The sequence below is a fragment of the Fundulus heteroclitus genome, chromosome 10 (assembly GCF_011125445.2).
Source record: "Fundulus heteroclitus isolate FHET01 chromosome 10, MU-UCD_Fhet_4.1, whole genome shotgun sequence".
Taxonomy (NCBI): domain Eukaryota; kingdom Metazoa; phylum Chordata; class Actinopteri; order Cyprinodontiformes; family Fundulidae; genus Fundulus; species Fundulus heteroclitus.
Genome location: NC_046370.1, coordinates 11,042,725 through 11,059,467, shown reverse-complemented (window position 1 = coordinate 11,059,467; position 16,743 = coordinate 11,042,725). Strand labels below are relative to the sequence as shown.

Here is a 16,743-nt window from a genome sequence, read left to right as displayed (position 1 = left end):
TCGCCCCCTCTGGCGAAAGGTTGAAATGACACCAGTGTTGTGCACGTGCATGGGACAGGATGAAAAGCATCTGCCGCTGCAACTGCATAGGTCTTTTGTTTAGAGACATAATGTCGTCTGAGGTAAGAAAGTCAGAAATGTTGAAGTTAGCCCTTGTCCTCTCTCTGATGCATCGATTACGGCGTAAACTCAACAAAGTAGCCAGGTGAACGGAGGGTGCAGCGCCTCACACCCACGCTCACGCCCTGAGGCTTCAGCCCGAATCACCCGCTCATCAACTGACTAATCCAGCCTATAGAGACAACTGCCGTAAATAGAGGAACACTCATTGTACACGTCGAGCAATTTTATGGGAAAGAAAACAAGTAATATTTAACCTTTGAACTTGCACAATGCTCTTTTAAATAAATATTTCTGAGGGAACAAAATAAGCATCTACTAGATGAGGCAGCATTGGTTGGATTAAATAATATCAATAGCACTTAATTACAAGCTAAAACAAAATTATGTTACAGGATCTGTCTGCACTAGAATGACGACATATGCATAACTCAGGTCCTGTGTCAAGTCTTTGAGGTTTTTTTACCTGTTACTAAAGATAAAACTTTCAGCTACTGTTCATCTGCTTTTAGGGATGCAGTGATTTGTTCAATTCACAGTGCTGTGTTTGTGAAAAAGACAAGATTTTAACAAAAATATCGAGAAACCTAAGAAACATGACGATTTTGTTTCAATAAAGGGGGTTTTAGAAATCACAAACTGTGTTTTAAAGTCTGTAAAGGGTACAGAATAATCAAAAATACTGCAGCTTTGAAGGAGGATTCCATCAAAAGTCCACTTAAGTCCTAATGCCAAAAATAGTGTTTGTTTCAACATAAAGAGTAAAGGTTTACAGCTGAGAGGGTTCCAAAATGTCCATATTTAATTAAATTGCATACATTTAGTTATAAAATATGTTTAACTTTTTTGAATCTGAGTGTATTTACATAAATGTATTTTTATGTTACCGGTCTCTACGGTTAAAATCATTGGCGAGGCTATCGCTGCTCTAGTGTAGGCTATTGGTCAGAAGTGGACTTACTGTGCAGGTTAACCAATCACATGATTAGTTAACCAGGTTAACCAGTTTCATGATTATTTCATGATCCACAGCAGCAATTAAACATTTAAATAACAGAATAAATACTGCAGACAAGATATTTACACACCTTAAAAATGTAACAATTAAAACGTACTATTTAATTAGATTTTTATCATTTCTTAAAATGATTGAAAATTTGTAAATAATTTTGGTTATTTTCTTTATGATATTCCCAAAATTACAAAGCTTAAAAGTCTACAAACACATTAAGATCCTTCATCTTATTGGACAAAGAAATCTATACCTAATACCCAACTGAAAAGAATAACATTGCCAAGTTACTTCAATACAAGGCATTTACAGGTGATTCCTTTTTTATATTATATTTAAAATCACAAGATATTTAGTCTATATAATATTCCTTGAAATATAAATAACAGTGTCTAAGTTTTGATCTGCCTTTCAGTCATGAGCCATAAATCATTTATATTTGCAGCAGAGGCGATGCCACACTGTGTGTTAGAGAGGGCAGCCGCTATTACACAGCTCTGCAATTCAACAGGTCTTCCACAACATGTTAACACAAAGACTAAATGATTAGAACTGAAATTGTAAACTGTCTATAGCATCTTATATTAGTATTTACCATGATTAGCATTGAGAGAGAGAGAGGCTTTGCTATAGTAGGTTTAGCTCCCTGTTATCCACTGACATCAAACTTATCGTAGCTGACCTTCAAGAAAGTTCTTTTCTGAAATATTTTACCAGCTTTGTGCTTCTTCTGGCTCTACACATGTTTAAACAAGTTCATTAAAAACCATTGATGCTATGAATGGTGAACTCCGCCTTCTTTTCTTATTAATAACTTCCACACCAGAGAGTGTTGTGGTGAGTCGTTTTAGCTTCTGATTGGCCAGTTCCTGGTCAGGGCCAGGTGTGTGTGAAATCAGTTGATAACATTCTGATGATTTCTCCGGGCACGTGATTTTTGTTACCCTCGACAGATTTCATTAGCCTCAGCTTTGTTAGATTACACTGACAATTTAAATGAATCTGCCAAATATCTATTTCGTTTCTCGTGTTAATTTCAGGGGGGAAAAAAGCCACTCTTACGGGTTCTTTGCTCTCCATTGCACAAGCAAAATATCTGCTCATACAAGTCATTACTCACCAAATGGGATGAGCCATGTTTTACCAACAGATTAATGCACCAAGACCACAGCTCAGAGTTTGCATTTCAATTCATTTGCCAGTAAAATCTGTGTTTGTGTGTGCGTGTGTGTACACGTGTGTATCTGTGTATGTAAACGTACGTGTGTGTTCGCAGTGTTAAAGTGGTTGATGGCGAGCGCAGGGCGCACCTTCACCACGCCTGTTCAGCAGCAGCTCCAGCTTCTGCCTGTGCTCTTCAAGGTAACAACACACACACACACACACTGGCACACACACACACGCTAACCCACGGGTCCCAGCACAGCATTATTACCCACTCAATCTTACTTGCCCATTAAACACAATTTCTCTCTTCATTTACTGAAAATGGTGCGTTGCTGTGTGTCTTCCTGCCTCTCTGTCTCACTCTTGTGTTTGTCTCCCCCCGCAGATTGCCCCAGTGGAGATTGATGAGAGCTATGATGAGATGAAGCAGGATGCGCGCACGTGTCTCTCTCTCATGTCCCAGGGCCTGCTCTATCCGGAGCACATCCCTCTGGTTTTGGCAGCACTGGAGGAGGTACACACACACACACACACACACACACACACCTGCATACACAACAGGGATACTCATAATGCTTGCTGCCCTATGGACCTGCTGTCAGTGCTTCAATCCTAATGCTGCCCAAGATGTCGGGTTAGAGAAAGAACCACCTGGAGTCATTGTAAAAAGTAGGGAAAAAGTAAATGTGTTTTTACTTGTAAGGTTTTCTAAGGGCACTCTCATAGTGTTTTTTTTTTTTTTTTTTTAAGTTTTAATCTCCCAATGTATTGAAGATCCACAGCCCGGCAAAAGTATTCATACCTGTTGAACAAATCCAAATCTATTGTATGACTTGAAAACTGATTTAAATCTGACTGAGTTTGAGCTATTTTGCAAAGAAGAAAAGGTAAAATTTTCCCACCTTAGCAACTTAAGACGAGTCCTTTCGGCTGCTCTCTCATTCAGGGGTCGCCACAGTAAGTCGCTGCTACTTGCACACAGACTTGGGTGAGTTTTTACACTGGATGCCCATCCTGACACAACCGGGTCCCCGTCTCAAAGACATGGACTTAGACTGCCGCAACCCGGAGGGACTCCCCTCAGCAACTTGAGAGATTGAAGAAAATACAGTTATATTCAATAAATTAGAAAATTAATTTCAAAGAGGCTTGTTTGTCAAATTAAAAGTAGTTTAAAAAAAACACAACTTCTAAGCAGGTATTAAACATACTTTTCACTGAGCACTCATTTCTGCATGGAAATTGTAGCTTTTGTATTGGTCTGATGCAATATTTTAATCTTAAATTCTGTGTTTTTATTGGCTGGAGGTGGAAAATATCATAATTAACAGAAATAAAGGCTTTAAAACATCATTCTGTAATTAATAATGTGTCTTCCTTAGTGAATTGAGTTAATGAAATAAATGAACTTTTCAAGGATATTCTAATATATTGAATATGACTGAAACAGAAAGTGGTTTTAGGAAATTCGATACTTTAGTTTTTTATTTGTAACAAAAAATATATAAATCACTCTATGTTGATCATTCACCTAAAATCCCAACCAGTACTTTGAAGTTTGCACCTAAATGTGGAAGATTTTAGGGGTATGAATACTTTTTCAATGCATTGTAATTTATCAGTGGTAGTCCATAAATGTATGTACAAATTGGCTCATTCAGGGGTTTGCCCCTTAATCACAGTCACTTCTGCTGGTGATACCTTCCCTCAGTGGGTCTATCCTCTTTTTAATACTTCCAACTTTAGGTATGAGTCTTCGAGCCATTTTAAAAAGTTGGCGATTAAGGAACCTAGCGTTTATTTTATTTTTTTCAGGATTTGGTTTGACTTTCTTTTCTGTGGATTCGCATCCTGTTGTATACCCTAAATTCAAAGACTCTCACTGTTTCTAAATGCGCTCTTGTGAATTTCAATGCATAACACATTGGCTTAGGAGCTGCTGAGCCTGAGATGTAGCATTTAGACAAACCTGCTGTGAAGATTGGGCAACTCTTCTGAAACCTTTCTACCTGTAGATAATCCTACTCGCAGTTAAATGATGGGCCCATTAATGTTTGGAAGTGATCTCCAAACCCGCATTTTTTAATATAGGAGCCCATAAACCTGATGATCAGCATCATTAATGCATTTCATTACCAACAACTGTCTCTGTCAGACATTGGTAAGCTATGATAACTAATTTGATGTTGTTCATCTAAGGTTGGGTTTACCTAATTTTACAATTTGACAAAAAACACTGTTTTTCTTTTTAAACGACATCCTGATGTGGTAAAAGCTCTGGATAAGTCCTTTATACTATGCCGGGTGTTATTGGCCTCATTAGCGATGCTACAATCAAGGATTTTCAAAGCTAACAAAGTTCTCTTTACCATTAATTTGTCTTATAATGCTTTTAAAATGTCTTATTGGAGGTTTATATTTCTAAAACCTGACTTCACGAGGGATCAGATTTCTGGTATGGCATTGTGACAGTTTTCAGTAAAAGCATCTGTTCGCGTCTGTTCTTCACTCATGTCTCTAAACGGTTGTTCCAGTATCTTTAAACCCCGGGCAGGTTTCCTCCTGGATGTCAGGAAGTGGTCAAGTTTTATGGACATAAGGCTGTTTGTAAATCTCACGTGAAACTGGATTTCTTGGCATAAAGGTATTGATAGATTGATTGTATTTGAAATTAGGTTTATCTTAACATGCTATGCCGATGGGCTTGTTGTTTGGACTGCAATAAACTGTGCGCACAGTGCTACAGTATATTTTGTCCCTGCAACACAACATCATTTGAAACATTAGGTAAAAGCGAGTAAAGTAAAATTTAGTGTCCATAGCATCTGACAGGTAGATAAAAACAAATACTGAAATTAACCTAAAGAAAAGGTAAACTAGCTTTGAAAGGAGTCAAAGCTCTCTTTAACATGTCCAGCCATGCAGTCGCTCCTGGTGCATCATTCTCCCCGGGCCCTGCCATCAGGGCAAACATCCTTTCTCCCCCAGAATGATTTAACCCATTCAGACCCGGCGTCCACTCAAACCAATGAAGAATATTTCTAGGTCTAAATCAATAAAGAATCAGCCATCTAATTAAGGTTTGCCACTGATCGATTCACGATTACCCACTGAGACTGGAGAATTCACTCCTAACCTGATATGAGAGAGCATCATACCTCAGCCAAGATGAGCACTTTCTTGGTAGCCTAAGAAAATAGCGCTGTCTAATTTTTACCCGTTAAGTTGTTATATTTAAAGTTCGAGATTTGGCATGAACATTGAAATCGAGTGTTGCACCGTGATTCTTAGCGTTCATCAAACATGACAACTCCTGTTCTTTGTCCTTCTCTCTGTTCAGATGGCGGGCAACAGATCATGGCACGCTCGCTTCACAGTGCTGACATACCTCCAGATCACGGTCTTCTACAATCTGTTCACTCTGCTCAGTTTGCCCGCTGAGGTTCTGCGCATCCGAAAGCTGGTGATGCAGCTGCTGCTGGACGAACAGCTTGAGGTAACCATAAAAAAAATAAAAAACTGGACAGCAAGCTCAGGGTTGATGCCGCCATTTCTCGTAAAGCCTAACTGACAGAGGATTATAAGAGGCCACTCCTTCCTTTGGTCATTCTCTTCTTTTTTTCTGTTCACGGTCGTTGCTTAGAAATAACAATTTACCTCACTTCTCCCCACCATTACAGAGAAGTTAATGGATCCGCTTTGCTTGCTTTTTGAATTATGAATAATGCCTGTCTAAAGCATTAAGCACAGGGTTATCTCAATAAATTGGAAACTCTTTGAAAATGTGTTCAATGAGTCAGTTCAGAAAGTGAAAAGTTCACTTTTATGACAGAGTGAAACATTGTAAACAGTTTTTCTCTGTTAATTTTCTTGATTAGGCTTAACAACTAATAAAAACTCTGAATTGTCACAAACCTATCTAAAGACTGATTTTAATCCAACTATTTAAGATAGAAAGTATGTACTGTACAGTATATGCACTCAATATTTGTTCAGGGGTCCTTTTTCATGAATTACCAAACAATTATGAAGGCAATCAGCCTGTTCCGCTGAGTGGAAATGAAAGCCCAGGTTGCCCTTCAGTTTGTCTGCACCGTTGGGTCTGGTGTCTCTCTCTTCTTCTTGACAATACCCTGTAGATGATCTATGGGGGTCAGATCAGTTTGCTAGCCAATCAAGCCCAGTAACACCATTGCTATTAAAGCAAGTATTGGTACTTTTGGCAGTGGGGGCAGATGCCAAATGGTGCTAGAACATTAAATCAGCACTTCCATACAGTTTGTCAGCAGAAGGCAGCAGTTCTGGTAAACTGGCTGTGCAACTTATATTTACAACTTTTATACCACAGTTTTTCTTACACTTAACATCCCAAAAATATACCTGGACGCCATTATTATAGTTTTCTGTCTTCATTAACTGTTTTTGCCGAAATCATCAAAATGAATAAAAATAAGTGCTTGGAATATATGGTACTCTGCAAACGTTTTAGACAGGTGTGAAAAAAATGCTGTAAACAAAGAATGCTTTCATATATATAAATGATGATTATTCTCTATCAATATACAAAATGCCAGGTGAGCAAACAAAAGAAAAATCTAATTCAAATCAACATGTTGCCTTCACACCCCCAATTCAATTGGTGGTTCAGTTCAACTCTTATAGGTATACTTGCACAAAGTCAGGGATTTTGTGGGATTATCGTCAGGCGTATGATCAACCAATTATACCAAACATGTGCTAATGATCATCGCTGTCACATGTAGGCTGAAACACAGCCATGAACTGGATCAGAAGCAGCTGTGTAGGAGGCTTAAAACCTGGTGAGGAACAGCTAATCTCTGCTACCAAGGTGAGGTTGTGAAAGTCATGTCATAGCAAGATTGAGCACAGCAACAAGACACAAGGTAGTTATACTGCATCAGCAAGGTCTGCCCCAGACAAAGATTTCAAAAGCAGACTGGGGTTTTAAAAATGTGCTGTTCAAGCTCTTTTGAGCACAAAAACAAAAAACGGGCAATGTTGAGGATCCTAGACGCAGTGGTCGGCCAAGGAAACATAGTGCAGCAGATGAAAAGACACATCAAGCTTATTATTACCCCTCTAAATCAAAAGATGTCCAGAAGTGTTATCAGCACAGACCTGGCAGAAACCAGTAGGACCCAGGGACACTCATCTACTGTCTGGCAAGAAGTGGTCTTCATAAAAGAGTTGCGGCCAAAAAGCCAAACCTCTGACGTGGTTACAAGGCCAAGCGACCCAAGTATGCACAAAAACATAGGAACTGGGGTGGAGAAAAACGGCAGCAGGTGCTCTGGACTGATGAGTCAAAATTTTAAATATTTGGCTGTAGCAGAAGGCTGTTTTTTTCTTGGATGGACGGAAGAGCAGTGCAATAATCAGTGTCTGCAAGCAACAGTGAAGCATGGTGGAGGTTCCTTAAATGTTTGGGACAGTATTTCTGTAAATGGAGTTAGAGATTGCAGCCAAGTTCCTTCAGAAACTGTTTGCCAGTGAACGTAGAGCTGATGGTGTCTTGAAGACAAGGGGTGGTCACACCAAATATTGATTTGATTTAGATTTCTCTTTTATTCATTCACTGCATTTTGTTGATTAATGAAAATATACAGTTAATTCCATTTTTGGACGGCATTCTTTGTCTATGTCATTTTTTTCACACCTGCCTAAAACCTTTGCACCATACTGTATAACTTTGTAATAAATATGTAACATGGGGCCTTCACTTTTTGAAATGAATTGCTGAGATAAATTCGCTTTTTGATATTTGAATTTTTTTTTAGATGCGCCATCAGTAGTCTTTCATTATTTTCTTTGCACCGTCTCCTAAAATGTCAATAGTTTTGCTTTTTTCTGTCTCACCAGCCTTGCAATAAAACCTTTAAATTGATTTCCTATGCAGATCTGGATTTACAGCACAGGCAAGGATACATGGCTGCACCTGAATTAAAGTGACTGTCGTATTTAGCAGAGCTGGTGAAGGCTTTGAAGCAGTGTCTGGGTTTTTTGCATCCACTTTTGCTCAGTGCTTCTTCCTTATTCATGCACAGAGGGGCAGGAGGATTTAGTGACTTCCTCCTCATTTCCTCTTTCAGTTACTCTCTGCCCCCTTAATTTTTTCCTTGAATGTACCGGTTTGGGTTTTTAATGGTCTGTTTTTTGTTGTTTTTTTGTTTTTTTTCACCTTCTGACGGTCTTGTGCACCTCTTCCCATTTTTCTCTTTCTTCCCTGAAGGTGAGGGACATGGCCTGCACCACCCTCAGTGGTTTACTGCAGTGCCAGTTCTTCCCTCTGGACTCCAGTCTGCAGACACAGCTCCAGACGCTGAGTCAGACTCCCCTCCCCAAGGCCAGAGGAGAGCTGGCCTCCACGGGTACACACACATAAAAGACGCACGCAATTACACAGCGAGGAAATCACAGTAATACTTAGCCCGTTACCCTTTCTTATCACAAGGGAATTGTGAGCCTTGAAATTTTAAAGCCTGTTTTAACTCTGTGTGTGTGTGCGCGTGTGTGTGTGTGTGTGTGTGTGTGTGTGTGTGCAGACTTGGTGCGGCGCCACGCTGGAGTGCTCGGGCTTAGCGCGTGCATCCTGTCGAGCCCCTACGACGTCCCACAGTGGATGCCGCAGATCCTGATGGACCTGAGCGACCATCTCAACGACCCGCAGCCTATAGAGGTATGCACGCACGCCCGCGCCCGCACACAAACAACTCAAACCCCTGTGAGCTGAAAGAATACAATTTCATTCTCCAATTGAGGAGAAAATGATGTCTTTGGCCTTTCTTCGAGCATGAAGCAGACGTACAATGTAATCCGGAGAGCAGACTGGTGCTGGTGAGGATAATTTAGTGCTTCTTTTGTTGCAAAGTAGGGGAGATGATGTTTGCAATAAATGCATCTGGGAGTATACGTTCATATGATAGAATAACTAAGCTTTCTATTACAGAGGATACTTGCAAAAAAATCCAGCATTTATCTAAAGAAGTCTCGTTTTTTTCCCCCAATGCTAATCTTGGAATTTAAATCTATTGTGTGGGAGTTTCAAATCAAACATTGCAAGAGATTTTGGGACTTTTGAATTATTCAAAATTTTAAGAACAAATAAGAAAAGAAAATGGCAGATAAACTGGAGTGTGCTTACATTGCCTTGCAAAAGTATTTACACTTGAATATTTCCAGACTTTATACCTGGTTTTAAAAAAGAGTTTACCATTAAAATGACAAATTAATAAAAAAAATTGTTATTAAATACAAGTCAGTGCAACCAATTACCCTTTAGACTTTAGAAGTTTTATAAGAAGTCATTTTAGTTGTCCTGTGTCTGTAATGTAACCTCATAGCTTTTGTGTGACGGCCTCAGAGACAATTCAACATCCGATTGGACCATAATTTAACTTTTACTGTCGTAAAAAGTGCTGTATGTGGGGAGGAACTAACATCATACATCACCGTAAATAAACTATCCCGATTATGATACATGGTGGTGAGAGCTTCATGATATGGAAAAGCTTTTCTTGTGCAGGGACGGGGAAGCTGGTCTGAGTGGATGAAAAGATGGAGGGAGCTTAAGTACAGGACAATAAGAAGAAAACTTGTTAAAAGTTCCAAAAGATTTGAGACCGGAGCAGATACCTGAATCCATTTCAAAATCTGAGACAAAAAAAAAGTTTAAAACTGGCCTTTAAGGATGCACCCATGCTTTTCAGATGACTTGTTTTATTTGTTTCACTTAAAAAAAAAGAACATTTAATAAAAATCCTCCAACCTTTCAAAAGCAGGTTAGTTCAGTTCAGTTCAGTTTATTCGAACACAAAACAATATAAGATGTTATATAGACAGTTAAAACACTGTAAAAATGGAAACTATCGTTGTGAGCAAATAAATATTCTGATTTTTTTTAAGTAAAAAAAAATCATAATTATACAAAAACAGCCCATTGATTTAAAGTGTGACACAATCATTAATAATTACAGATACACAATGATCCTACAATGATAAACTACCCAGCTTTCCCTGTGGGCTCAACAGAAACGCTCTCTACTCTTATCAGACTCACTGCGTGAGCGGGGGCATCATGAATGAAAACAATCACTTTCTTTTACTGCAGAATTGGAAATAATAGTCTGGGTGACTGGAGGAGAAAGACGAAAGGTTAAATATGTCACACATTTGGGGTCATGTAACATTACCCATCTGTTTTTTTTTTTTCAGGCCTAGAGTCGTTTCTTTCTCAAGGAGCTTCTGCTCTTATTGCCCCTATTTAAACTCTACTACTGTAACAGCATTCTAAGGGTTATTTATGTTCTCTGTCATCTCTATAGTTATAACCCAAGATGACTTTAAATCTTAAAGTAATTGGCAAAAGTAGAACATCAGTGAGATTTTTTTTCCTAGCAAAGATGGTTTTGTTTTAATTGCAAAATTAATCCTCATAACATTGATTTATGCATTAATGCAGTAATAAAAACATATACTGGTTTATTTAAGTGGACTTACAAATCCTCTGGTTTGTGTTCCTCTTTTTCCATGAGAGCTCTGAGGGCAATAGTGTAAAACAAACATGCTCCATGTTTAAATGATGGGAACATCTTTGAGTTTCACTGATCCACTGCTTAATGTCGTGTTCTGTGCTCTTGTTGAATCAGACTTTCACTCAGAACTTGCTTTACACTAAATAATTGCTAGCCTGAATTTTTTATGTTATATTTGGCATTTTAACATGAATAAATGATTGTTGCCTCATTAGTTTTTTATCAGTGGAAGTAAACAAGCCGGACGATCGCTGCTAAAAATCGACCGTTGCTGTTGGTTGTCAGCTCTGCATTTTTTTTTTCATCAGCTATGTCTTTGCACTCAAAATAAAACATTTGCTCATCCTTTTCATTTTTTTTTTTTTTTTTTTTTTTTGTAATTCCATCGTTAGGCCTAAGAGTAGGTTTGATTGCGAAAAATATTCAGAGACCTTCACATGGGGCAGAAATGTGACTTATTTACCTCACAACCCCCAGAGCATGAAAAGCATCACTGCAAAAACACAACTAAAACTAAGTCTCATGTTCTTGAAATTTGTGTGTTTTTCCTTGATTTGAGCAGTCAAGTTTAAATGATATGCCAATAGAATAAGATTTTTGCACTTAAAATAGGAACAATTCATCTCCATCATCTTATTTCAAGTGCAGTATATCTAATTATGCTATTTTAGGGGTCAAAATACTCATTCCATTGGCAGATAATCTTATTTACCGACTCAAATCTAGGACAAAAACACAAATTGTAAGAACATTTTAATTATTTTTAGATCCGTTTTTGCAGTGTGCAGCTGCTGTCAACCGAGTTGAACTGCCCAATCTGCTTTGCTAAATAGGACAAGCATGGTCAGACAGGATGGAGATCATCGGTGAACAACAAATGTTGTGTGTTATCACAGATCTGCAATAAGATTTAGATCTGGACTGTGACTGGGCCTTGAATATATGCGTTGATCTAAACCGTTCCTCTGTAGCTCGGGCTGTTTGTTTGGGTTATCTTCCACCCTATTCTCAAGTCTTTTGCAGCCTCTTTCAACTTTCCTGCAGTATAGCCCTGTATTTAGTTTCATCCATCTCCCCATCAACTTTGGCCAGCTTTTCTCTCCCTTGTAACCTCGCTGTGCTTTGGTGTGTCCCTTGGTCTTCATGATGCAGCTTGTTCCCCGATGTTCACTAACAAATCTCCGAGACCCTCACAGAACAGCTGAGATTAAGTTGTGATAGTTTGCGGTCCAATGTGACCAAACGGCTGCTGTAGATTGAAACGAGTGGAAATTACAAATAGAAGCTTCTCCTGCAACGGCTAAGGACGGCAAAAATCATCCAGTTTCCAGCTCTGTACAAACATCATTAATAGTGGATGATTTATACACGCTCCGAGGCAGCATATGCTGACATTTTTCAGGAAAGGTCTTGTTTATTCCAGGACAGCAACATTAAGCTACAGCCTGCATCCACTGCAGGAGCAGCAGCAGCAGCAGGTCTGCACTAAAAGGTTCTCTGTGCTAAAGTTGAATAGCTGCAGACCAGACAGCTCGTAGTAAAAAGCAGGATTAGAGGCTTAGAGAGGTAAGTTTTAGGGTCATCTGTGGGATTTTGTGCCACAAAGCTTGTTCGCTTCTGACTCAAGATAAGGAATCACAGAAAGGGAAGAGTAGTCGCCAATTTAATTTCTTATGGAAAATGAAAAAAAAAACACCATCAACACATAGAGAGGATGTATGTCTTTTCAATATTTTAGTTATTGTAGCTGTTCTGTATAGTAAAAGACTGCTTCAGAAATACTTTCCACTGATATTTGTATTTTTAAGGACCACTAATCTAGATAATATGCATTTATAGACTCCTGAAGGCCATCACTGGTATCATAAGATATGCAAACATGCAAGTTTCCCACTTTTTCTGACAAACAAATCTGTTTTATCAATATTTTGTCCTTGCAGTTAAAGAAAGATTAAAATATTTGTAGATAATTTCCTTCTGATTTCCTTTTAGAAATGGGGTTGCAACATGATTAAAACACACACACACACACACACATTTATATATATATATATATATATATATATATATATATATATATATATAATTATACATGTGCATATGTTTCTTTATTAAATGCCATTTATATTGTTCTTGTGTAATATGTCTGGGAAACTGAATTTGGGTTTTCATTAGCTTTTAGCAATATTAGATTGAAATATTAATCTTTTTGATTTGAGTTAGTATTATTGAGCAAGGTTTTGATGATATTCTGATTTATTGAACTGCACCTGCCAAATATAAAGTAGCAAGCATGTGTGAAGGTCCCAAAAAAACGATACCTCCGTTGTTTCATCAAAAATGGACTCAAAATCCTAATTCTCATTGGTCTCGGTTAATGATGTCCTCTAACTGTCTGCGGGTTGCATGGATTCCTGATGATTGTCCTTTTGTTTTAAAGATGACGGTGAAGAAGACCCTATCAGAGTTCAGGCGCACTCACCACGACAACTGGCAGGAGCATCGGCAGTGCTTCACCGACGACCAGCTTCTGGTGCTCACCAACCTGCTGGTGTCGCCCTGTTACTACGCCTAGTAGTCCATCTGCCTAGCTTGCTGGCTGTCGGCTACCACAGAAGGGCTCATCAGTTTGGGGAGATCTCTGTCCGGACCCCCACCTGCCGCTGATGACCTTTAGCCGCGAAGCAGCTTGGGTCAGAAGGGTTTTCAGTCACCACATTGCTTGGTAGGCTTTGTTTTGCTCGCCAAGCGACACAGCGGCCCCAATAGGGAGGACGCAGCAAAGATCAAGGTGTGCATGCAGTCTTTTGAAACTCCGATCTACGCAGAGACCCCCAAATCGTGTTCTTCTCTATCACACCATGTCACTTCACCCTCAGACATCTTTCAGGAGGTTTTCAGGAGGCTTGTGAATAAAATGTGTAAGGTAATTTTTTCTACATAAATACAGTCATATGAAAGAATGGGGCGCCCCATGAAAAATTATGTTCTTCAAGAAAAGCTATATCTGGAAAAGAAAGTTATTTAACTGCAGTTTAACAAAGACATCAACAAAAGGTTTATTCTATTTATTCTAAGTTTATTAGGACACCCTACCCCCCAGACAGATAATGTTACCTTCTTTGATTAAAATAACTTCCCTGGGAGGCTTCTTGTAGATATCTACAGGTCTCCGACATCAGTCTAAGGAAGGTTTGACCCACTGTTCTTGACCATTGTCACTTTAAATGGTTGAGTTCTGCTTTGGCTTGAATTCTGGTGGACGTTTTCCTCCAGCACTCTCTGATAGATGGTAGTTTCCATGCTGGATTGTGTGATGGTGAAGCTGGTCCTGCTGCAGGAAAGCAGCCCCAAACCATGACACTTCCACCTCTATGCCTCAGTTAGTTGAGGTTCTTTTCCTGGAATGATGTTTTTGTTGCGTCTTCTGGTCTGGTGTCAAAATAATTTAGTTTTAGACTCCTATGTTCAAAGATCACCATTCTACAACTTTGACTGTCAGGAGCACATCAAATTAATTGTCTTAGGCTTAAACAGGGCCAGCCATCTTCAAATTGCTGAAAAAAAAAACAACGTTTTCATCATGAGCAGCTGGTCTAATACGTCTGTGAGGGATCTTTGAATGAATCTGGGGGTGTCCTCATTTATTCCTCTCCAGAATTTACTTAGTTTATTACATGTTACAGAACATTTTAAACGGGAAAGGTTCTTGCTGTCCTTTTTCCCAGTATTGAATGAAATTGTAATATCAACATGTCGAAATATGGTGGAAAAACAAATAGGCTGTCACATTGTGTCCCTATCAATTCACATGATTATCAACACAAATAGAGTGTGTGTGTGTGTGTGTGTGTGTGTGTGTGTGTGTGTGTGTGTGTGTGTGTGTGTGTGTGTGTGTGTGTGTGTGTGTGTGTGTACCAATACACATTACTAATATGAATAAAAAAGCTATCTCTATTGATAATTAACAGATTATATTGTAATAGCAGCTGTTTTTATGTTCTGAACACCGTTGTATTACAGAAATATGCTCTGAGATGATCATGTTCAGTAGCTGTACATCATATGTTGCAAAGTGCTCAAACGTAAATGCTTCTCTTCCGTCTGCTCAGGTAGCTTTTAGTTATGTGCCAAAAGAACGAAAAAAAAGTAACTTTGTACAGATGCCGCTGCAGCCAATAAACACTTATAACTGGTTTCAGCTGTCTGTGTGAGTCTAAAGAGGAAAAGAGGATCGCAAATAGAGCTGTCACTCGCTTGTTCTGGGTATTGATTTCTTTCTGACGTATCGCTGTTCGAGTTTGATGTGTCTGAGAGATACGGTGGCTGAAGGGAAAGAGGCTGATGGCCGATGCCGGAGCTCTGGTAGGCGAAGATAGTAAGGAGAGGTGAGTGTAAACGCATGATAAACACATGACAATCATCATGGGCATGAATTTCAAATATATTCTGAGCTCTTGAAGGGGAAACATCGTGATTTTTGATGGCTTGATTTTCACATTTAAATCATTGAGTTGTGGTCTATATAAAGTGGAACAGCAATGCTTTGGTCCGAATTCCTCGTTATTGCTGTCCCGCAGCCCCTCTTTTTGCCCCTGTCCTGAGAGCAACTCGTTTTGGCGCTGTCTCTTTAAATGGAAAGGAGGCACTTAACACCTCACCCCCTACAGGTCTGAGAGCATTCAACTTCACCCCGTTCGGCCATTTATGTTGTATGCTGGGAGGCCACTGTAATTAATTGTGTGGGTTAATACGCCAAGCAACGGAACATTTTCATTTATCCACTTGTAGCTTCAGCATCCTTGAGCTTGGACTACAAAATTGTGGTGGGAAAAAAATGTCAGATTTGGGAAACTGGCAAGCTGGAAGTTCCTGACCTTGTATAGCAGCTCCGCTGTAAATACTGTGATGCTATTGTTCAAAAAAACGTAACAGAAAAATGCTGAACACCTTGAAAACTATGACCCCAGAAGAATATAAAGATATCTACGCAGCTCCTGCAGACTACATTTAAATTGTCTGCCCTCCAAGAGGCTCCAAGTACACAACATAAAGTATTTAAGGCTAAAAGAAAATGTTTATTTTGCGTTAAATGTCCCCTTTAATGATTTATTTGAACCATCCCTTTTTTTTCTGGGTGAACTGATGCACCATTCAACAAAGATGGAGTTTACTGTAGATCTTTTCAAATCAAGACATGGTCAAAATCTTACATACACGTTATATATTCCCTTAGCAGGTCAGCCATCAACGAGCTTCGGGCGACTGTGGCTTGGTGGGTTGAGTAGTCGTCTGGCAATCTGAGGGTTGTGGGTTCGATTCCAGCTTCCCCCTGCCACATGCCGATGTGCCCCTGGGCAAGGCACTTAACCCCAAGTTGCCTACCGAGCTGCGTCTCGGTGTATAAATGTGTGTGCGTTAGTGAGAGCGACTGGGTGAATGTGGCTATAGTGTACAGCGCTTTGGGTGGTCAACATGACTGGAAAAGCGCTATATAAGTTCAGTCCATTTACCATTTACCATAAGTCTGGCTGAATTGATGATCACTCGTCTTGGCACAATTAGCAGAGTTGATTTCCTGGCTCAGACCTGGAACTTAAGCCAGATTTTCAAGTCAGGCTTTTCCAGAAACTATTAGTGTTGGTCTGATTTATCCATTTCAAATTCAGCACACCCAACTGATTCAACATTCAACCATCTGACCCAAGCAGTGCCTTTTACATTAAAGGAAAATGGCTTGGATATTATGGAACACGCAAGGGCTGAAGCCTATAACAAATTGGGAATTTCTGGAACACTGCCACTGAAATTATACAAATGACCTGCATTAAGGCAAATCCAACATCAAACACATTGTTGGCATTCAGAGTGTAAATGAGTGGCACTTGAAAT

General features: G+C 39.3%; 1 protein-coding gene across 3 annotated transcripts in view; it reads left to right on the top strand.

Moving 5' to 3' along the window:
• The window catches only part of psme4b (proteasome activator subunit 4b), a 60,769-nt gene extending 45,721 nt beyond the window's left edge, over positions 1 to 15,048 (top strand). For 2 of the 3 annotated variants that reach the window (XM_012873491.3, XM_012873525.3), the window contains exons 42-47: positions 2,409 to 2,494; positions 2,685 to 2,813; positions 5,640 to 5,795; positions 8,550 to 8,688; positions 8,863 to 8,996; positions 13,292 to 15,048. In XM_012873491.3, coding sequence (XP_012728945.2) covers positions 2,409 to 2,494; positions 2,685 to 2,813; positions 5,640 to 5,795; positions 8,550 to 8,688; positions 8,863 to 8,996; positions 13,292 to 13,426 — 779 coding nt within the window. In that variant the 3' untranslated portion in view covers positions 13,427 to 15,048. Of the gene's footprint in view, positions 1 to 2,408; positions 2,495 to 2,684; positions 2,814 to 5,639; positions 5,796 to 8,549; positions 8,737 to 8,862; positions 8,997 to 13,291 lie in introns of those variants that run through there. The other variant, XM_036142011.1, reaches the window with a different exon arrangement.
• The last annotated feature ends 1,695 nt before the right edge of the window (positions 15,049 to 16,743 follow it).